At 39.4% G+C, this 23,963-nt stretch overlaps 2 protein-coding genes and 1 long non-coding RNA gene across 3 annotated transcripts; 1 reads left to right on the forward strand and 2 right to left on the reverse strand.

Moving 5' to 3' along the window:
- On the reverse strand, positions 1 to 7,496 carry LOC110065668 (uncharacterized). The gene is made up of 5 exons (XM_089270908.1): positions 6,497 to 7,496; positions 5,653 to 5,724; positions 4,504 to 4,614; positions 3,131 to 3,259; positions 1 to 2,877 (listed from the first exon to the last, which is right to left on the reverse strand). The coding sequence occupies exons 1-5, from the start codon at positions 6,909 to 6,911 to the stop codon at positions 2,630 to 2,632; spliced, it is 975 nt and encodes a 324-aa protein (XP_089127034.1). The 5' UTR covers positions 6,912 to 7,496; the 3' UTR covers positions 1 to 2,629.
- A 1,668-nt stretch (positions 7,497 to 9,164) lies between these two features.
- On the forward strand, positions 9,165 to 12,361 carry LOC149104757 (uncharacterized). The gene is made up of 2 exons (XR_016201287.1): positions 9,165 to 9,291; positions 10,168 to 12,361. It is a non-coding gene; the product is annotated as an uncharacterized LOC149104757 (long non-coding RNA).
- On the reverse strand, positions 10,646 to 23,940 carry LOC110065625 (uncharacterized). Its single transcript, XM_089270892.1, has 7 exons — positions 23,495 to 23,940; positions 14,513 to 14,569; positions 13,878 to 13,991; positions 13,377 to 13,484; positions 12,428 to 12,553; positions 12,212 to 12,313; positions 10,646 to 11,781 (listed from the first exon to the last, which is right to left on the reverse strand). Exons 1-7 carry the CDS (start codon positions 23,886 to 23,888, stop codon positions 11,525 to 11,527), a joined length of 1,158 nt encoding a protein of 385 aa, XP_089127018.1. The 5' UTR covers positions 23,889 to 23,940; the 3' UTR covers positions 10,646 to 11,524.
- Positions 23,941 to 23,963: the final 23 nt, after the last annotated feature.

Here is a 23,963-nt window from a genome sequence, read left to right on the forward strand (position 1 = left end):
TTTCCTATTTCCATAAATTTTACTAATCCTTTGAGAAAAACTATTTATTCTCAAATATACCCAAAAATCACCAAAAAATTTACAAAACAGCCCAAAACTTAACGTAGATATGTAGAATGAGCAAAGAGATTGTTGACTTCTTGAAACGTGAACGAGATATTTGCGTTAAAACCATAATACCTTGCCAAAATACGATCTTCATGTTAACCAACCCCCGCCTTAATGTCACGAAACGCAATAGCTTGGATATTTAAACGTGCTCTGTCACAGAAGGAAGAACCCTGTCGAGCTACAACTTTATAAAACATCAAATTCTTAGAGGGTCTCATGCCTGACGGGGCTAAAACCACAGAAAGACAGGTAACTGAATTTTTAATTTCGGAATATGACAATACCGCATGAAAACCGGTTATTAACCGGTTATAAAGGAGACTAATATGGGCGTGGCCCTTAAAACGGACAAGACAGCGTTTTATTTAAGAAACAGAAAACGTGCCGTGCTTCTATCGAGTTAAAGAAACACGAGTGGAAGTTTGGGAGAACGAGAAATGTTGTGGGAACACGAGCCGCAGGCGAGTGTTTCCACAGCTTTTTCGAGTTCTCCCAAACTTGCACGAGTGTTTGTACTGATAACTCGATAGAGGCACGGAGAGCATGTTTTCTATTTCTTTTAGTAAAAACCGCGACGAAAAAAGGAAAACAACTTGTTAACTTCGATTATCAAAATGTAAATTCTCTTTTCTCGCGCCATCATTGCGTCAACAACTCGTGCGTCAACAACTTCTGTGTTTCCATCGAGTTATAGAAACACGATTTTTAACCAATCAGCGCGCGTATTTTCTTAGGACTGTTTTCTAATATTATTTATCATTTTTTGAGTACAACACTAAAATTAACAGCTGCTAAAATTAGTTACATTGTGTCCTAGATGTCACCGTTGTGTCGCATTGTTGTACAAAGTAACAGGAAGCAAGGCGGGTAGCTTTTTAAAATGTACATTGAATCATTTCATGGAAATATAAAAAAGACTAGTTTACTAAACTTAAATAACCGTTAACATTGACATTTCTCAAAACACTTGTCAACGTAAATGGTCCTATCTGCAAGGAAAAAATATCCTATATTACAATTTTAACCAAATTTTAACCCATCGATAAACTGACACCACCACGTGAAAGACCACGTTGAGATTAGTCATTTGACCAAGTTTGATGCTTTTAAGGTAAACAGAGACCAAGTTATAGACCTTAAACATGGTTCAAAATCCACACAAACGTCTGCAATGTTGAGACAGCGTCCCCCAAAACCATATTAACTCTTAAAATCTTTTATGAGTTCTGTGATAATCTTCAAAATGGATAAGAAATTCGTTATTTTCATCTAAGCTTCTTTCAAATGGTAGGTGAATGACGGGATTTTGCAGTTATCATAAAACTGATAAAAAAGTTTTTTTCAGTTTTAGCCGTCTAATTGAGCCCTGGTTGGCAAAGTACATTCTTTCTTTGCCAGTTGTCAGGTACACAAAGCAATGTATAAAGAGGCACAATATCATGCAAGTGGTGTTGATGTTAACATTTAGAGCAGCATGTTTAAGGTAACAATATGCATCCGAATGAGAAACAAAATTTTGCTTTTATCTCATGTAACAACTTATCATCAGGGGCGTAGCCAGGAGAGGGGGTTACACTGTGTCAAAGTGAGGGTACTCACCAGGGCCGGGCTGTTCAAAGTCCGATTAAGTTAACTCAGGATTACCGAGAATTTTGATTTCATTTTTATAGCTTTTCAGCAAGGTGTTCTGTTTATATTTTTTACCCTTCAGTTTTGAGCATGAGTAATCTCAAACTACACAAAAGATAAGCGGTGGACAACAGTTTTATAGAAGAAAAATTGTTACTCCGGTTAACTTTTAATCCTGGGTTAGCGTTAACCGGCTTTCGAACAACCCGGCCCAGATTGTCATGTCGTTTTCGTCATCTATTGTAGGTTGTTTTCTTTAAAAAAAAAAAGGCAGCAAAAGGGGGGTCACGGGCACCCCAAGACCCCACTAGCTGTACGCCCCTGATCATCGTCATACTACAAACAGTAACCTTTGGCATACGGCTGGCGCGCCTGAAATTTGAATTAACCGATCAGGATTCAGCAGGCACGGAAAACTTAACTGTCCTTACGTCAATGTTTGTTAACAGAAAAGGCATTGAAATCGGGCAACTTTTCTCACTTGAGATGGTGTTAGATACTCACGGAAAGGGATTTTCAATTGCAAACACCATGTCAGATTGTAAAAAGTGGGAAATATGAAGTTTTTTGTGTCTCTAGGCTTCTAATTTGGCGCCAAAAATGGGTCGCCAGCCTCCGGCATCTCGCTCGTTGTTCGTCGAGTGTCGCCAGGTAGGATAATAGTTGTGTTATTCTGAACAAAATGTACTGTTCCTCGTCAAGTTGAAACCGGAATTCTCAAGTTAACTATTAAAAGAGCTCAAAACAACTTTAGCATTGTCTTTAGTTTAGGTAGATGCGAAGAAAAAGACTGTTATCATGCCGTTTCAGTAGGACAGCTCGGTTTTGACTGCCGCTCGTATTGCGGGCGCAGCCGCCGTATGCCAGGAAGTGATATCATCAAACTAACTTAATAAACGAGTCGACACCGTATGAACACAAGGCCGATACACGAAACACAAAGAAAGGCGATGAACTTCTTTCTTCCTTCGGCAACAGCAAACGTAGATACCGCAGAAGCTTCATAATTAGCGACAAGTTTTGGTTTAAGTTTGGTTGACTTTTGGTCTCCAACTTCTTTATCTGGAGACGCTGGTTCACTAACACCTTCATAGCGCGTTTGTTCCAGTGACTCATTAGGCATTGAACTCCCTAAATCTGGAATTTGAAGAAAAAGTAATGGTATGGATACTGCTAATGGCAATGCAATGGCAGTGGCAATAGCAATGCAATGGCAATGGCAACGGTTAAGGTAACGATACCGAAAACGGAAACAATAACGATAACGGTAACGTCAACAATCACGGAAACAGTAACGATAAAGGTAACGTTAGCGATGACGATAAAAGTAATGATTTTAACAGAAGAAAGAGCAAGAAGCAGGAAAACTGCACATCTCTTCCTATCATACCTTCCTTCCCGTTGTCTTCCTCAGGTCGCTGTTCATTCAAAGGCGGCAGTGGGTCAAATTTTTCGAGGGCTTTTTTGACGATGCGCTTGAAATATTTCCCCAATGGTTTTCCAACTTCTCGACGTAATTCTGCAAAAAAAAAATGATCTGCGGTAAATATGGGAGCCTTTTTATCTAGAAGTATTTTCTACAAGTTCTTGAGTATGCTTGTGGCTTCAATCATGGTAAGAACCTCATCATTACTGTGAAGTTAACCTTATCAAGAGAGCATGAAGGGTAATCCTTGACGCTTTCCTGTAAGACCTCTTATAGGCCTTATTCCGAAGTTTGGGAAGCAGGGTTGGCGCAGTGGTGGGTGCGCTCGCCTCCCACCAATCTGGCCGGGGTTTGATTCCGGTCCCGTGCCACACGTGGGTTGAGTTTGTTGTTGGTTCTCGCCTTGCTACGAGGGTTTTTCTCCGATTGATCTCCAGTTTTCCACCTTCCACAAGATCAACATCTCCAAATTCCAATTTGACCAGGATGATAGAGGACCCCAAGAGATTATGAGGACCCGAATGAAAACCAGTTAAGGCTAATGTGGCTTCCTCTCTAAATATTGTAACTTACTTTTATTTATTTAATCAATTCAAGTTATTGATAGATAACTATCAGTTCCTTAAATCCCAGGAGGGTCTGAAAATAGCCAATCCTGTGATTTTGCTGACGTGAACAGATTAAGGAGCTTTACACGCAATTTCATCCTTCACAAGGAAATCTTCTATTTTTGTTTTCCTTCCTATACGACAGGTAGAAGGGCAAACAGACCAGATATGATTACAGCTTCTTTGTCATCCCACATGCATTACACACCGAGGCGCATTCCTCGAGTTTGACTAAGTTCTCTGGACACTTACAATAGTTTAACATTGAATTTAAGAATATAAAAGCAGACACAACGTAGGATGATTTTTTTGAAGGTATACGATATTTCAGCTGGCCAAACCAACCTTCTTCGGGTACAATGAGAATTTTACATTGGGATGTGTTTTTATGTAGCATATTTTCGTAATACCGGAAATACGTAAAACTAATTGACAGTGTAAAATTAAAGATATGCATATGGTAAAACAAAATAATAAAAGAACATAATAAAAGGAAACAATTAATATGTAACACCGAAACGCCTTTCAGAACAAGACTCAACTCCCGACTCTACCGCGGTGAAAATGTATTACTCACCAAAATACTGAAATCGCTGACTTTAACGACAAAGACCACTTCCCATGTACCCGTCTCACTTGTAGATAAGTCACCACCCAACCCCCCTATCCCTCTCCCCCAACATGCTTATCTATTAAGTCGAGTCCTCTGAGGAGTGTTGACAACCTTACCCCCAAGACGCCCTTTGGCAATCGCTCCAAGTCTTTTCGCTTCTTTTTTGATGTCTTCTCTGACTGAGAGCTTAATCTTGAGCTTCAATTTGCAGAAGGTTGATGCATTCCCTGGTTAAAGAAAAGGATTTTAACATCTTTAGTAAAATATCAAACGTTACAACGACCGCAAATAAACTCAACTCGTTTTTGAGGGTTCGCGGAAATTCCTCACCCGAAAAAACTGATCAGCAGATAAAGATTTCATTCGAAATATTATTGAGCCCGCAATGCAGGCGTATTTTAGCAGAAGGGCCCAGCGGTATTTCTCCGAGAAATGTTTGGCCGCCATTTTGACTTTTTGAAGTAGAAGAAGGTTGTGGAGAGTAAGAAATTCTACCAAGGGGGTGAGCAGTAGGCGAGAAGAATGAGGAGTGCAGTCGTATTTTACCGGAAGCTCAGTATTTCTTCGCGAAATGTTTGGCTACCAAATCCTGCCGGAAGGTCCCATCGGGACCAAATGAGCGGAAGTGGATGGTGGTTGGGGCAATTTTCTGAGGCATGAAATATTTTCTCACCTTTAGGTTGTGAATTGTTGTTTTTTTGGGGGGGGGGGTGGGTGGGTAAAAGCTTGCTTTTTTTGGTGGGCAATAATTTTTTCAGTAAATTCAAACACAGGACCTAGATAGTAGTGAGCATTTTGCTCAATTTTTTTCCAACGGTTCACCTTGCACGATTTTTCAGTCGTTTTCGCTCTGCAAGAATTTTTTTTTTAGGAAATTGTCCAACACCCCCCCCCCCTTGAAAAGCAGATAAGACGCCTGCACTAGAGGCTAAAAATAGTTCCTAGCTTTCAAATCTTTATCTAGAAGTTTTAAATCAGTTTCTCTATGACAGCGTCAACTAAGAAAATAATTGTCTTTTCATAGCTCGCGCGCGTATGTCGAAAACAGAGACACGCAAAAATAGCTGACCTTAACCTGGACCTGAATCGGTCAAACCAGTTAGGGAACGCATGAAGGCTTTCTGTTTACTTCCTGTTGTTCCGTTTCTATGACGCTAATTAACATATCTATAAATTACTATTACATCATCTATCAATAAAAAATTTACCAACGCATGCGCAGTCAGTTCCTTGTACACTTAGAGCATTACGCTGTTGACATTTACCTTCAGGGAGAGAGAGCACCAAGGAAAGAGTGCCATCAATTTCCTTTTCCTTTACTTGCACTTCCTCGCAAACTAGAAGATTTAAAGACTGAAAGCAATAAGTCATGGGGTCTTGTGCGTTACATGGCGTAAAGAGGACAACTGAATAAAACATCTACATCGAAATAACTCGTACAAAATTCTAGGGTCTAGATTGAAGACAGAATTTTGGCCACATTTTCCATCTAAATTATATTCTAGTAATGAAATGAAAAGCAGCAGAAAAAATGCCATCTGATGTTGTTTTCTTTTTGCCTTTTTTTTTTTTCGCTTAAATGTTCTATTTTTTATCGCCAGTAACCCTTTAAATTATTTGATTACAGTTTTTACATTTTTTTAATTAAACATTGATGAATTCATACAGTTGACACAAACTATAGTAAGTGAAATGTGGCGGTGTTGTGTTTATTTTCCAGCTCCTGAATTCATTCAGCATTTTTATTTTTCCACGACATTTCTCGACGTCGTGTAAGGTTGTGTCCTGAAAAAACGGTCACATGACAGCAAACTGAGATATACCTGAATATTACTTCTTCTCTGCTCCTTCTTATCCTCGACCGAGTTCGAAGTTCGCCGGAATCTCAAAACATCGAATCTCTGCAATTAACGTCAACATTCTGATAACACGGTCCTCGAGTTCTCTGCAAATCTGAACAAGTTTTTAATCTGGGAGCCTTTTAAAAATTCGTGTATTTGGCCTACTGGGATTAAACACGGAAGGCTAAACCTTAGCTCAGCTGTCAAAATCTAGCTCGATACGGCCGATACGGCCGATAACTGACTGTTTACAACCACTAAAACTCACCGCAGCAATTGATGTCGCCGTGAAAGAATTCAAACAGTCCCTCCCGTCCGCGAAACTTCTTTACTGCGTGCACAAAGTACCAGAAAGCATGAGGATCTTTCGTCGATATCACCGTCACTAACTCGGCCACCATCAGCTCCGAGGTGGGAAACAGATGGGGGTTGGATATTCTCTCGTAGTCAGCCAGATCACAGATGTCAAAATTTCTGAGGTAGATGAGAATTTTCTTCACATCGTGAACTTGCAGCGAACTCTGGAAGCGAAGTAACTCTGTGTCGGGGCCACTGCTAACGAGCGTCTTGTATCTCGAAACAGCTGGATGCTCCAGCTGCGCTGCAGAGTTTCTAGACTCCAGAAAGTTAACACACTGCTCGAGCTCGAAATGACGATTTGTCAACAAATAAGATTCAGCCATGTTCAGCGGAGAAACTGTGACAGAACAAGAGCTCCCAAGTAAATGGCACAAAACGTTGTAAATAAAAGTTACTTCACCGACTCCAAGGGCTAATACCTGCGACACGATCGATATTTACTAACTTGAAGAACCTTCTTTGACAAGGAGTTAACGATGTGTTTGCGGGTTGTTGACATCTGTATGCTTTTATTGTTCACGTTTCATCAATTCAGGGGCGTGAAAACACTAAAACCCCTCAACCATGAGGTAATCAACAAAACACGTTCCAAGCTTTGTTCCGGGTCTGTTCCGTTAAAGAGATCAGGGGGGACACTACTACATACGTGTCAGGGGTGTGGTGCACGTATTGTAATACCGGGTTCAGAGTAAGAAGACACGGCCTAGTAGGCTAACAGTTTTTGGCTCATTTTGTTGCTACTGTGGGTGCTAGAAAAGAATAACACATTCAAAATTGCAATATGAAAAGCTTCTGCTAGGAGTAAAACCTTCCAAGAGTCCTTCCTATACACCCAAGTGTGACACCTCCGTGTTTCTGATTTCATGCTTAATGCCTCGCAACTTTCACGAAGACTTTGTTTGATCGAAAACGGCTTATGCTACGATTCAGCGTGTTAATTCTGTTATCTGTGAAAAGAAAAACACCGAATTTGTGAACTATTTATAACACAGGAAATACCAAAAACTCTTGTAAGTATATTAACAAATTCTGCGGTCGAAGTTCATTGTGCTATAGTTCAGTTATGCGTGGGAGAGTCATTACAACGCTTCACAGACTAAAAGGCAGTACAATGACTAGTCTTTTACTTAGTCGTCCTATTAGCAAAGAAAGCCTTCCTTTGATACTTGGCCTACAACTGAGGCAGTAGCCAATATTTCAAGGGGAAAAAAATCTAAATTTTGAAAAATATCAGGAAACAAACAGCACTGCTCCATAGCTTTCACTTGCTAGGTCACACAATAGACTTCAAAGACAAACAAAAGGTCTGGTTATGAAATTAAGAAGAAGAGCCTGGAAACCTTTGAAATCTTCTTTTTGCTATCTGACGTACGAACAAAAAAACAATGATGTAACCATTGTGCTTGAAGTTTTCTCGTCCGTTATTTATATAGAGGAATTTCCCAGGAAGTCATCATTACTAATGATTATATTTGAAGAAAACTTTTGTTCAGCTATCGTATATCCTTTTTCAAAGCGCAATCCGAGTGTCTAACATATAGAGAAAAACAAAGGTTTTACCTTTCGTTTGGAAATTATTTCCTCGTCCGTTATGTATACCGGGGGAATGACCCAGGAAGTTAAAGCTTCTAATGATTCTATCATTTATCTGAAGAACATTTGCTTGTTTGCTTATTTCAAGTAGCTTCGACATAGTTATTATTTCCTTTATCAAAACGATTTCGAGTGTCATGCCACAGCTCTGTCGCGGCGCCTCAGAATTCCAAAGCCGCTGATCGGTGGATGTACTGGAAGGTCAAAATCACACCACAACTGAACGTGTAATCAGCTTATGACGTCACGTCACGCCACTCACGCTTCGGTGACCCTGGAAAAGCGCAGGCGTAATTCTACTAAAGTATCCTTTGTCTTGTTCAAATAATTTCTTCCGGCTCACTAAACTCCTGTAGTTGCATTGGCAAGCTCAAAAAGTTATCTTGTTTTCCTGGTATCCGAAAAACATACAGCTAAACTTCACTGTATTTGCATGAGCAAAACACAAGAACAAGTTTATAATTTTAATTCTAAGACTGCCTCTGACTGGTGGATTTCATGGACCGTATAATCACTTCGTGGATGAAGTAGCAGCGATGGTGACGATAAAAAGAACCGCTACACAATTCCTTTGTATTCTAATAACTTAACGCTACTTCACGAGAAATTTTGCCAACAAACAAACACATTTTGGATTCTACTGGGAATTGTTCATTTTTCCAAGTTTGTGTTGGCTCGAACTGGCTTTACTAAGAAATTAACCGAGCAAAGCAAAAACAAATAAGATGGCAAGATAATAATTAAGAATATGGTCAAGATTCTTCATTCCCTCATAACGAAGTTTAATCAAAGAATGTTCAAAGTGAATTTCACTCCGAACAAACAAGATATTATTGTTTCAGGGTAGTTTAGAAGTCATGCCACAACAATTTCTAGACACCCCAGCATACAAACGATGTTGATTGGTCGATTGAGAAGGAGGTCGAAATCACACCACATCCGATAAGGAGTGATCACGAGTGGCGTGACGCCATGGGCTAATGACGACAAACAAATGGTGTGTCACACCAGTCACGCTATGTTGAACATGCCAAACTCAGTTGACATTGTTTTAATCCAAAAAGTTTACCCCAGAAGAACAAGAATTTGTCAAGAATCTTCAAGGAAAAGGTATTTAAACTTTACTCAAACTTTCTTGGGCTAGTTTATCTTAATAATACGAGTCTATTTGCAAGCAAGACGGTAATGAGAAAACCAAAATATCACCTAGGGTATGTCCCTTTGATGAACTAACAAATTCTTACAACAAACATTATAAGAAATGTACGGCAGTCAGTTAAGAGAATTAATATTTTGATCTGTGAAATCACTTGGTACCTGAGGCCTCAAGTGTCCCTTCCTCTTCATCCTACATGGATTCATTTTGCCGCCAAAAAAATTTTCAACTCTCAACGACGCAGTCGTATCAAACGTTTTCGCGAATGTATTCGGAACTTCCTGAGTGGTTTATTTTAGTGATGTACGCACGATTAATGGTACTCCCCGATTACATACAGTAGTGCTCCGGTAATACATGAATATTGAACGCAAGCTTTCCGTAAGCTACGCTTCTTCAAGCTTGCGTCTGATTGGTGGATCGAATCACACGTTAGATCACACCACTCGGCGGTTACAGCGTTGAGCTGTAATAAAGTCGCTAAAGGAGCTTAGTCACGATATTTTGAGATATTTTGGCCGCGTACAAAGTTACCTTTAAATTGAAGGAAACCTGAAAATAGTAGTTTACTAAGATAGAAAGACACCAAAGATATAATAATAAGCCACAAAGGAACGAGGATGGCTAAGGATGGAGAAGATTGACACGGATTACAAACGACGAACTTGAAAATTTTGGGCAGACGTTTCAAGATGCATGCGCAAACCGTAACGTAGTTTCTTTAAGATATATTGCAACTAATGGAAGTTGTGCCAAACGTTTAGTGACTTTCATGTTGTGTCGCTGAAGTCAGCACGAGAAATCTTACCATTTGACTGATATTTTTATAGTTTTGGATCCGATCGCGAATTCCGGCGTACTGGCAACAGAGGACCGATTAACTTCAGGTGCGAGATGATTCTATACCATTTTCAGTGGAGTGTTTCAAATACGGTAATAATGTACGTTCGCTTTTGAAAGAGGTAAGAAACGTTTTCATCTGGTAACGTTTTTAAATGCTTAACTTTTTCATAACTCTCAAAAGCGATTTTCATCTGAGTTATCGTAAAGTGCATATATTTACGTTGTTCCAGAAATTATCCATACTCCTCCCACAGAAGGGATGGAATTTTTCTGGGGGGTGAGGGGATCTGTAATATCGAAAAAGTTAAAGAAATGTATGAGGCTTGATTGGAATTTCCAGGAGTGTGGGGGTCTTATATACTGTGAATATTTTCATTCTATAAAGCTGGTTCTCAAGATATCTCCCTCCGTTCTTCCAATCGAGAGTTTCCTACTAATGTTGTAATTAATACACCTTAACCTCAAACAGTAAAATTCAACCTTTTATTCTAAATTTTCAAGATGAGCGTGCATCTATTTTACTGGCTTGGTTTTTCAACGTACTGGTAAAGAAAACACATTTTCCGTCTCTGATTGGTTACAGTGCTCAGCTGTTCAAAGGCCATTGAAAAACTGTTCCATTACCATTACATAATCGTATACTGTATACAGTAGAGAACCACGATCACGAAATCATGACATCCTAGCGTTCTCCTCTAGGAGGCGCTATAATCTACAATAATGCTGCCAGAGCCGCGAATATCACTCTTTATATCATTCCATAGAAAATACAGCCAATCAGAATACGTGAAAGCCTTTGTACAATGGGTGGTGCTACACCCAACCTTTCCATCATGGACCGCCCGAATGTCCCATTTATTGAGTTATAAAATAGTTATGCAATGCTCTCTGTACAAAGGAATATCCCACTTGTCACTCAGTGTATTTTGTCGGTATACACACCAGTCTGATGTCTTATTTACAGGTAATTATCTCCTTGAGAAGGTAAAAACAAAAAAAGGTAAACAAAGAGGAGATTTATCAAAAATAGAGCTTTTTGACTAAGTATAGTCTAACTACAAGAACATTGTAGCTACAGATAACCGCGTCTACACTAAGTAAACTTGCCACGGATTCCTAGTTTTTTCCTTTCAATGTATCTACAAAAGAAGATAAAGGGATTATTTAACAGCCGCATGGTATAAATTAATACCACTTGTCTGCAATTATTTACAAAAAGTCTTAAAACTCATCAACAAAAACTGGAATAAATTCTCATTTGCAGAAGGCAGGACACAGATGACGGAGACTAGGAAGAAGAATCATACAGGGAGAGATATCAAAAACCGAAAGGGGAGCTGAAACTCAAAAAGTGATCAATATGATTAAAAAGTTGCAGTAAATAAGCAGGAACAAAAAGGCAAACTCCGGAAGTGGATGGAAGGTAAACAGGGTGACCGCTGACAAGGCAGTAAACGCAGTTTTGTAGGCTCTTTTGCGTCTCGTTATCACGCTGAGCATCTGTTCTGACGCCGCTGTTGGCCAATCTTTGGTAGTGCTGACGTCATCCTTTACTCTCTTGGGTTCGCATGGGTCATCGGGAATGTTCCTTAAAGGTAAACCTAAGAACGAAAAAGCTTTTATGATCAAAATCAACATTGTTTGCTGGAGAAACGGTGGTGTCATGCATAGTTTGTGGGGCTGCGTCTGCCTCGTTCTGAATTTGAGTCTCGCCATGCAGTGTCCCTAGGCTGTAGCTTAATAAGTTTATCTATCAAAAAAAGATTAGTTACGAACTAAAAATGCGTTACCTGATACAAACAATAGAACCTTTGGAAGAATTCGATCATTGACGAACTCCAACTCACATGGCCGGATTTTACAACTTTCCAAATCCTCCCAAACTTCCCCTTGCGTTTATATAGACCAATAATCAAGGTACGAAGCCACCAGAATAAAACAAAACTAACAACATGTTGTAACACGAATAATCCAAAACGAAAGCCAGCCAATCAGAGCGCTCGAAATGTGGTCATTAATAACGTTACACACCCTCAGCATCTCTGTAGTCCTCGTCCCCGGACTCTTCATCTTCATCCAGAGGATAGCTGACGTGAGAGGCTCCTTTTGACCAACGTATCTTTCTTGTCGCATCTGTTTAAACAAATTAATTGAAAAATAAACGCACGGTTATGTCTACAATGAGTGACAGAAGTGTTGAGACAGTAAAATTCAATTTTCAATCCTTCTCAAAACTGTGTCACTCACTTTTCCGTGCACTTCTCTTCTCCTTCACGTTTTTCACTGCTGCCAAGGCTGATAAGTATTTTTCCTCTATAGTTTCCTTCACAGCTTTCTTTATGGCTGACAAAACTGGTACGTCACTCTCTAGATCTGTGCAAGGCGAAGATTAAAACTGTTATCTATCGACGACACAGCCGTAACGAAAAGTGATTTATATGAGACAGCTTTATTTTCTGTAACGATGAACCAAGTGAATTTCACTCATTACCAACAAATTAACTTCCTTTCGACTCAGTGACCTCATATGCTATTCCTAGATATTGACCATGAAAGCCATAAAACGTAATCACCGTGCACGAAACTTAAGAACCAATTAGAGAACGTGTTATATTATCAATATAATATTTAGAGAGAAAGGTACATCCCTCGGAGCAAGGAAAAGAACTAACCACAAACCCACAACATGTACCAGCCCGGAATCGAGTCCAAGCCCAGTTGGTGAGAGGCGAGCGCTCCTACCACTACACTGCTTCCGTTAATTAAATATGATATTGGATTTATAGCGGAGCACCATGGGTAGGAATTGTTGGTTAAACCATCAAGCCGAGAAAATTTTATTATCACGTCACCGTGTGAGCGAGCGAGCGTCCGCACACACTCTGGAGGCTGGAGAGGGAGAGGAGTCAGGGGTTTTCTTGGCGCGCGCGTACGTGATACTGGGCTTTTGGGCAGCCTGCGTTTTTCTGGCGGGAAATAGCATGAAAATCGCATTAACCATTTTGAAAGAGAGAGTTTTTTAGCGAAACGATTGTTTTCGAAAACAGATGTTTTCCATTTAAGAGAAAAACTCATTTCTGTTGTTATGTCAACAAATGATCGATAAAAAAGGGTGAAATAAATAACTGGGTAGCTCCGGGTTAAGGCTTGGGTAAATCTAGATAATAATAATGTTTTTCTTGTGTGTGTTACACACCCTCCGTATCTGTGTAGTCCTTGTCACCAGGCTTTGTAGCTTCATCCAAACAGTGCTCGGCATGTTCACTATCCTCTGTGTCACATACAGTGTTTGAATTTGTGGCATCTAGGAAGTATGTAAATATAGAAAAACAGGAATCAAAAACTTGATTGCTATTTGAAGAAAGTTTTCTCGATTGCTGTACTTGTGTTTCTTCGTTTCTACCGCAATGTCCTAGTTTTACACAAACCACTATGCATTGATGGATGGAGAAAGGCGTTATGTGAAATGTTTTGCCAAAAAGCAAAAAAACACAAAGCGTGGGGTCGGGGCTGCAACCCAGACCTCTCTCTGTCAAATCGTTATCTATCGTTCGCACTTCCCAGCCTTGTTCCCAGGGTTTCTCGTCTTCCTTCTCCCTTTCTCGTTCTAGGCTCTAGGGGGTGAAAAGAAGCGAGGACCCTGGAAACGAGGTTGCCCACCTTCCTCACTAGAAAGCAGTGCCCATTTTCCACTCACCTTTCTTTTCACTACATCGTCCCTTCACTTTCTTCACTTTTTCTTTTGTTTCCTTGATCGTTTCCTTCAAAGCGTTCTTTAATGCAGACAACACCGTGACTTTATTCTCCAGACCTGCGATAAATATTGACCAATCAAAAAGGGCCTGTTTTAATTCATTTATTACCATTTCATGTCTAATGTCTAGTTGATAACTGGCGAGAGAGAACAACAATGATAACAACAGTAATAGTGATGATAAAATTATGAATAAAGCCATAAGGATGGTCTGTAAAAAGGTTAGAACCCTGAACGAGACAAACCACCAATATTAAATATGAAACCTGCTGAAAATACATCATTAAAAGATAAAATAAAATAATTTCACAATGCCCACAAAAAATCTCTCCTACCAGTCTTAAAGCGCGCATATCCGGCAACATTTGAACCTCCAAATTAAAGGTAGTACGTTCCACATTTCAACGATTCTATTAAAATAACTACCGTTTAAATTTAATCGTTCTAGTGTAATTCTTTCTTTTTCGTACATGTATCAATGTGATGGATAAATCTTTAAACATTTTAAACAGAGCTAAGAACCCCAATTTAGAGGTTTTATCTAGCTTTCGTAAAATAAATTATAAATCTACAGATACCCATTCCTGAAGACTGTAGTTCATCGTCTTTCTCTTTTTGTCTAATTTCTCTGCACACTGCGGACGAAATGAATGGAGAATTAGTGAAAGACTGTCCAAAAATCCGCTTCTTTCTTGTTTCTTGAATACATTGCATTTAAAAATTATGTACTTCACTTGCGAGCTGAAGAGCTTGTCCAGAGCAAAGCTTACAGTAGCCGCAGTTCTTTTCCGAAGAGATTTAAGAGTGAATGCCTATAAAAATGGACCTAAATCGCCTATCAATGGCACAAGTCGAAAAATTGATTTCGGTTGTATTTCGTCCATAGATAGGGCCTAGAAAGAATAGAAACGGACCATAGTTAGTTTCTGCTAATGGAGCTTTTTTGGGGAGAAATTTGCGAAAAACGATTTCACCCCAATTGAGCTCAAAATCTACTTCCGGTTTTGCTGAATTTTCCGAATATTTGATCGCTTCGCACTCCGCAGAACAGCTACTTGAGAATCTTTCAATGGATTTTATATTCAGTTCAGGTCTTCATGGTATGACTGAGCGAAAAATAAAATAAATCAAATTTAGTTTTGAGCCCGGAAAGAGATCAAACTGACACGCAAAATTTTACAATGTGTCGCAAGAGAATTATTGCATAAAAACATCGCCATATTTTTCTATGGGCTATAACTTTAAATACCATAAAAACACTTTCTACGGGTTAAATATACACCCACCTGTTAAGATATCGAAAAATATCTCTGGGCAAATGGTTTCAAGTCGCCCGCCTTGGCCTGTGTTTCTCATGGATTTTGCCCAAAATCCGCCGTTGGAATGTAAACAATTGTGTGACGCGGATAGCCACTCTCGATTAAATATTCGTTTCCAGCAATCCGATGAAAGCAATTTTTGAAACGTTGTGTGGATAAAATAATGGAAATTTTTTTGTTTGTGTTTTTTATTTAAGTTAGTATATATACATATATATATATTTTTTCATTTGCATTGCAACACCCACGACATCCCCGATAAAGAACGTTACTACAGTACTCCGTGAAATGATTTTAACACTTGTTTATTTTATTGATTTCACTGAGAACTTACAATACAGTGGCAGTTTTAAAGATACACTCAACCAATCCTCTATAGTTTATGGCAATTGAATCATTGACTGACAAATAAAGTCAAGTGGAAATACCATAAATTCTATAAACTACTAACTGCGTGACGGCATCTCAGCTCTTCTAGCTGTGTAGAAAATTTGTACCTATACAATATGCTCAAACTCAGCTGGAAAACCAGGAATTTCTTGAATTGAATTAGCCGAGGAAGAAATTGCGTTTAAGTTTCAATCATACTGGGAAAAAAATCCATCCTTTCTACTTTGGTTGTTTGATCAATTAACTGAAATTTGCAGATCATAACACTGGTGGACAAATAAACATTACAGTGGTCGATCTAGGACTAGGTCGGTTTACACTAAAGGAGTTTCTTTGGACTCGTAAAAGTTCCCGGATTCATCAATTTCAGAGTATTCGGATTATTAGGGGTTTACAGTGAAAGGATATTCAGATTCTTAACCGTTTACACACGACGATAACTCCGGGAACATTCATGATGGAATGGTTAACAAGCAGTTTGTTGCCTCGACAACGAGAAACAACATAGGCACGCAAGGCGTGCAAGAGTTATTTTTTTGTGTGAAGTGTCGGAGATAGAAGCATTCATGGTACAGTGATGATTTGGTTAATTTGACAAGTTTTTATGGTTGCGATGTTACATCGGTTATAGTAAGATAGCTAAATAGTAAGCCATAAAATGTTTGACTGAACAAACTACAGTAATCTGACACGTCTCCAGATTGATGTAGATGCCATCTTATTTTCTAACAGGAAATTTGATTCGTTCTTTGATACAACCCGCACTGTGATTGGTGTGACACGCGCACATGCATAACTCCCTCTCTCACCGATCACATAGCCCTTCCAACCCCTGAGGGGAATTTTTGTTCAAAAATACTCAAGAGAACTTTTCGCATTTTAGACAAGTCGTAAGTTTACCCTTTTTACACAACACAACGCAACAACACTACTTCACCAAAAATAGAAAGAAAGAAAAAAACGTCTCTGACACATTGAAAGTCTGATTTAATTAAATGCACTTTAACTTGCCGCCACGCAGTCTTCAAAGAACGTTTGAACAGTTTTCATACTTTTTACCTTTAAAAATATCGGACTAAAATGAATATCATCAAATAAAACTATTAAACTGCTACTGCAGAGACGTAAAAACACTCTAGAAATGAAAGCTTCTGTTTTGTTTAATATCTTGGGAACAATAGCTGATAACTTGTAAGCTTTAATTGAATTTACTCCCATATGAACCTGCACTTACTATTGTAAACGTTAGAAATGCTTCAAATCTTAATAGTCTCGTCTCCTCTAAAACATGTCCTAAGAACTAGAACCGACGGTTCGTGACCTCTAATTGAATTAACTCCTTGTGAAAAACAAAAGTATCAAGTTACCCTTTGTAATTAAAAATAAAAATATCTCGTGCCATTTGCCTACTACTAACTCATGAACTGCTTCAAAACTCAAGACTCATCTCGTTCGTAACTAGCCACCATTACACTGAAAATTATGCACTCTAAAACAACCCAATGTAGGTATATAACTGTCACACTTCCCTCCAAACCGAACTGAAAATCACAAACCGGCAACATACACGTCACTCTTTATTTTTCAATTACCATAGTCCTTGTGTTTATACACCCCTTGTGTTTCTCACGTACCATTTACCTTTACAACAAGAAATTTGATTGGCTGTTCATAGTAGATCCAATCTGATTGGTGTGACATACATACATCTCTCACTCACTCACTCACTCACTCACTCACTCACTCACTCACTCACTCACTCACTCACTCACGCACGCACGCACGTACGCACTCACTCACTCACTCACTCACTCATCCATTGACCCGTCCATAACATACCCGACGCGCCGACTAAGAGATATTTTTTTTTACAAAAAAAATAACCCAAAAATGACTCCAAAAGTAAGGCTAGGGGTAGGTTGAGACAGTCTGAAGTTTTCTTTCAACTCGCTGACCACGGTACTGTTGTCCATCATGTCAGGTCCCTCCAGGCATTTATTCTGGTCTTTACTTAATATCTAGAACTGTCGAGGTTTTCGATCGTGCCATCGTCGTCATCTGCGCAGTAAAGCATGAATTGGGTTTCTGAGGAATATGGCATTACCCATTATAAAAGTGATTACCTACACCTGAAACAGCTCGAGGTGATCACCCAGCGACCGCCATCAAATGGCCATCAATGAGCCTACGACTTGACTACGACTGGATCATGTAATCCGCCATTTTCGTTCCACCGTAAACTCAAACGATCACAGGCGGAAAAATATCCGGATTCGAGAGAAAATCGTTTACACGACAAAACTCTCCGGATTCAAAAGTTTTCGGATTCAAAGTTCCCACTTTAAATTCCGGACTTCGCTGATCGGTCTTTCAGTTTTAAATAAAGCTTTTATTATTATTATTAAAATCTCCGGAAATCTCCGGAGACACGACCAAACCGGGGAGTTTTTATTTCGGATTCGTCCACTTTTGTGTAAACGGCAAAATCAATCCGGCACAAAAACGTTCCGGATTCATCACGAATCCGGAACAATTTCCTCTAGTGTAAACCTGCAATCCTGGCCATAAGTTGTTGGGACACCTCCCCTTTTTGCGCGTTAAAACCCACGATTTCAACTACGTCCTTAACGTTTTAGAACAAAAGATGAATAAAAGCAAGTACAATTCACCCCCCCCCCCCCCCCCTAGCAATGTTGCAAGAAAATGAAGCTATTCTGAAGACTAGATCGGATGTGGGAAGAAAGGAAAAAGGGACAACAGAAAGTGGTTAGACAGTTGTGTTGGAACCGAATGCGATTGCTGAAAAATCGTTATTATTGGAATAAGACGTGAATATCTATCTTATCGTCTCTTTAGTTCGAGAATACTGTTCTAGGAGGCGAACAATTCTTGAAACGTGGCTATTCTGAAGCTATTGTCAAGGATTTTTTTTTTTCTTCAAGACTTTTATCAACATTAACAGGGGGGAGGGAGGTAGGCGGGCTTGCGCGGTTTTGGTCTTAAGAGAGGCTGCCTGTGAAGTCATCTGCCGTAACTGTCCCAACACTTTTGACCAGGATTGTAGTCTTAAATGAACAGCGAACATCCATCTTGTTTTGTTCGGAAGTCGGTCACGGAAGAGCGAATTTCAGTGAAATATACATATAATTTGATTAAGCAATTAGCCAAAAATAGGTTGGCCGCCAAAACAGTTTAGGGTTTAGCCTAACTCTAACAATAAGTTTTAAGACTGAAGAAAAAAAGAAAAAAAGCATTGAGCATTTCAGTTGTTTGAAACAGAAACATTCGCGCACAATGAACTATATGTATAGTATGTGCGTAACCTGGAAAGCAATCTGTCCAGCACAGTAATTGTTCAAATTAACAGCTTACCGAGACACACACACTGTCGATGCCTCTTATTTATGATTTAAACTTTTAGGATTTGTTTACTTTACTTTTTCCGACTTTTTAGCAGAAGAAAAGGCACTAAATGTGCTGGTACAAATAGAAAGGTTTAACCGAAAATCGATCCGTCGAAATCAACAAATACAATTTTAATCACTGTAGTGTTCCTTCAGATCACGTAAGGCTACAAACCAACAATATCAACTTGTCATTACGCTTAACAGATGAACTAAGAACGATTTTCTTTCTAGAACTCGTTCTTGTAATTAAAATGATCAAAGGAAGAACGACAGCTTAAAACAACATAGCAATAACACCCGAACTCCAAGTAAATTGCTTTTAATTGGCGTTTTTAATTAACGAAATTTCCAAAGCGATGACTTTCAAAATATTAAAGTGCACCTAACCCCAAAATTTTTTTTTCGCTAAAACAAATCTAGACTTTATTTGAAGCATTTGGGCGAAGAAATTTTTGAATTTGGTTGAATCTTCGATTTTCTATGCCCTTTCAAAGTCGCGATTAAGTGTTTCACGACCGCGTTTTAGGGAGTCTGGGGCGGCGGTACCTGATGACGTCTACCCAGGAACCAAACACAATGGCGCCTCAGTCAACTCTCTGTATTTGCTCGAGAGAATAGAACGCAAAACTAATCGTTCCGATGTATTTTGGGACTAAAACGTCCAAGTTTTGTCTCAGAATCATTTCTTTTTCGTCACTGGAGTCAGAGTTAAGTTTCGATTCGGAAGGCTCCGAAATAAACTTCGATCGAGCACGTTCGACAACTGTGAACTCACTGCTTAGAGCTTTGAGAGCAATTTACAATATTTCAAGCGACGACGGGGAAGACGTCTTTGTGGACGAGCTGCCTGTATATTAGGAATGGAAAGCTAGATATGAAGTGGAGGAGCAGGCAAACGAAAAGCAGGAAAGAAAACTCAAGGACTGCTTTGGATGGTAATTTCGTCAACTAAACATAAGATTCCCACGCGTGTTTATAGCCCGTTTACATTTGTCCTTACCGAGAATGTATTTTGTCAAGGTTCTGTTAAATCCAGTTTGTGTTTTATTTTCAGTTGAATGCTTCATGTTTATAAGAGCGACGTACGTGTTGCAGTTTTCGAGACTTGATGACCTGCAAAACATTGGCTTCAATCGATTGAAAATCGTATTGTTTGGACCTGTATTTTTGAAGCTGCGGGAAGCAAGGCGGAAGGAAACATTTCATACAATTACCGATTTCACATTGTCACACGTTTTAAGTCGTAACTCCAAATAACCAATGTAAATTGTTCTCAAAGTTTGCAGTGAAATTCGTCGGATAAGCGAAAAGGATGTGTTCCCTAAGCGGTCCGCAGATAATGTTACGCGGTCATATTTTCGACGCTATTGCACAGAATCTTTGTCGCACTGCTGATTTCCAAACCTTCGAAAAACTCTGTGAGTCTAACAATTTTGTTATCATGTAATTCTAGAGGATTAATCTTCGACTTTCATCTAAATCGAAAGAGAAATAAGTGTTGGTTAGCAGCGTACAGTTGCGATCTATTTACATATCAGTATAACGCTTCTTGATCATGACCGGATCACACAACTTTGCCGGTTATGTTATAAATACTGCGGGATTGGAAGATATAGGTTGTAGGTAGTATTTCTACAAATTGCTGGTTAGCTTAAAGCAGAAAATTTATGAAAATAGCGTTCGAAAGTCTGCGGAACAAATTCCAGTGACAGTTCTTCAATGGTTCTCACAGATTCAGTTCGCTTGTTTCGGTTCGACAAAATCAACCATCGTTTACGTCTTTATTGCACCATTAGCCGATCATCGTCAGTAAATTGTACAGTATATCTTTCTTTAAATCTGGAATATTGCTGCAACAGCCGATAGCACCTCTGGAAGGCGTTTTTGCCCACTTTTCGAATGTGTATTGCACCATCCTGAAGGAAATGAGAGGAAATGAGATATCCAACCTTCCTGGGTAGACGTCACAAGAGCCGCTGGACCCATTCTCCTCAAACTCGGTCGTGAAACAAAATGGCGGTGTTTTGGAGCTATTTTCGAGATTTCGTCGTGGCACAGAAAATCGAGGATTTAACGGAATTCAAAAATTTTTCGCAGAACTATTTCAAATAATAAGTAGATTCGTTCTAGCGAAAAAAAATTTTTGGGGTTAGGTGCACTTTAAAGTTAAAAGTGGTCCATTGTGTTTTTCTTTTTTCACCCAAATGTTCTAAGATAGCCATCTGCGGTTTGTTGGAAACGAATTATGTATTCAGGGTGACTGCCCGCGTCACGCAACTGTTTACATTGTCACTGCGGTTCAGGGAAAAATTATGAGAAGCACAGGCCAAGGCGGGCGACTTAAAACCATTTGCCCAGAGATGTTTTTTGATTTTCAAACAGGTGGGCGTACAGTTAACCCGTAGAAAGTGTTTTTATGGTATTTAAAGTTATAGCCCATAGAAAAATATGGCGATATTTTAGTGCTATGATTCGTTTGCAACACATTCTAATATTTTGCGTTTCTGTTCGATCTTGTTTCGGGCTCAAAAGAAACCTCGATTTATTTTATTTTTCGCTCAGTCATACCATGAAGACCTGAGCTGAATGTAAAGACCATTGAAAGATTCTCAAGTAGCTGCTGTGCGACACGCAAAGCAATCAAATTTTCAGAAAATTTAGCATAACAGGAAGTAGGTTTTGAGCTCAATTGGGGCGAAATCGTTTTTCGCAAATTTCTCCCCAAAAAAGCTACATTAGCAGAAACCAACTACGGTCCGTTTGTTTACTAGCTAGGGCCAATCTGTGGGCAAAAAATGAGCAAAATCGATTTTTCGACTTGTGCCGTTGTTTGGTCCATAGTTATGGGCACTGGCTCTTAAATAAGTAGCCAAGTATTCCATAGTTAAGCCAGCATATAATGTTGGTATCTAATACATGGGGCTGGTATACAACTAGCGACGACTTTGCCACGAGGGTCCAAGTTTGTCAAAGATATGTTTTGTTTCTTCTTTCGGTTTCCATCCCAGCACAGCGTCCACGCTTCGCCGGAGAAATTTGAAAAAGCAGTTTTATTTTTACGGTTTGCCCTACCGTCCATACTAATCCGTCATGAAAACGGAGCTTTTTGAAAACGCTCTTCAAACCGGAGGAATTTGAAAACGCTGGTTCTGCGTTTTCGCGTGGACGGAAAACATTTTGACGGAGCTTTTCGAAAACGATTTCGTCACGAAAGTCATGTGATTTCCCTGACTGAGTTTTCCTCAAACACAAATCCAAAATGACCGGTGATTGTTGCCTCTTTTACTCCCTATGGCGAAGTGTGAACAGAAAACATTCGAGGCGTTTTCTGAGTGAAAACTACGTTTTCAAATTCCTCCAGCGTAGCGTGCACGGGGCCTGACACAGCATAGAGCAAGCCTTCGGTTTGAAACCGTTTGCCATGCTATGATGTCAGAGGGGAATTGAACTCTTTCCAAATACAAAAAAATCATAAACAAAACAAAATATTGATTGTGTGTATCAGCGTGTCAAATAAGATTTGTTTATATTGTCAACTGAATAAAGGGATTCTCGTGAAACAACTCCTGATGAGACAGTATCAAAGTAAGAATTTATTAGCACCAGGTAATTTATTCTAATGTCACTACGTTTCTACTTTTGTTTTGATCGATATACGCAAGGATAAGAATCTTAGCCCATTAATTTTCCTTGAACTGACTTCGTAGCTTTTACGCATCTAATATTTGTATCAAAACAAGATCGGACCACCGGAACCCTTGATTCAAGTACGTTGTAATCACAATCAAAGCAACGAATTCCTTGCTATTCCTGTGAGCATTGCGTTGGTTTACAGCCAGAGAGGTTTATGGATATCTAAATTCTCAATCCACGAGCGCACGAAGGCACCTTGTCTGTGAGAAACGGAACTTGCTACGAAACTCAAAACGACCAAAATAATCAAGAAACTATAAAAGAAATTACATTTACGTGAAGGAAGTATAATTATAGTTGCAGGGAATGTCATTATGTAACATCATGCTTATTGTCACAAATGAGGAAAAAAAACGGAAGTATGAAAACTCTACGACATAGACTTTCGCTTGAAACTGCCCTTATCACCAAACAAAGACGAGGAAAAAACTTTTTTTATAGCAGATGAGTTCTAACATTCTTCCAAAGACACAAAAGTAACCACGTCAAGTTAAGGAGCTACGTTACGGTTTGCGCACCTTAAAAAGTTTAGTCCTAACTTTTTATAAGTTCGTCGTTTGTAATCCGCGTGAATCTTCTCCATCCTTAACCATCCATGGTCCTTTATGGTTTATTATGATCTCTTTGGTGTTTTTCTAACTTAGTAAACTACTATTTTCAGGTATCCTTCCATTTAAAGGTAATTTTGTACGTGGCCAAAATACCTTAAAATACCGTGACTGACCTCCTTTAACAAAATGAAACTACATACCGCAGCATTGTATGGGTCCATGCAGGTGTCGATACAAAGGCTCTTGTTTAGCCTCGAACGAGTGCGCCAGATACCAGAAGGCGTGAGGATCTTTCTGTGCAACAACTGCCAGAAGCTCCGTCACCTTTCTCTCCACAGTTGTGAACAAGACGTTGTTAAAGATTCTCTCGTGATCAAGCCGGTCAAATTGGTTATGTGCCCGCATATATCTCAGGATATAATGCAAGTAATCATCGTTACGAATTTTGTCCGGAATGACGAGAAGGAAACTATCGAGGCTTCCTCTTTCAGAGACTTCAAGGTACTTTTTGATAATCCTGTCCGATTCTGGAGCGACCGAATTTTCCTTTTGAAGGAACTGTTCGCAATCTTGTAGCTTGGCGTGTGTTGGCATTGCTGTTTAGCTCTGCTCGCTCGCCGAGGTTCTTGAGTTGTGGTGCAAGACATTTCGCTGCAAATCAACTAAATA

This window comes from Orbicella faveolata, unplaced genomic scaffold, assembly GCF_042242905.1.
Source record: "Orbicella faveolata isolate gen_17 unplaced genomic scaffold, um_ofav_v1 contig_34, whole genome shotgun sequence".
NCBI lineage: Eukaryota > Metazoa > Cnidaria > Anthozoa > Scleractinia > Merulinidae > Orbicella > Orbicella faveolata.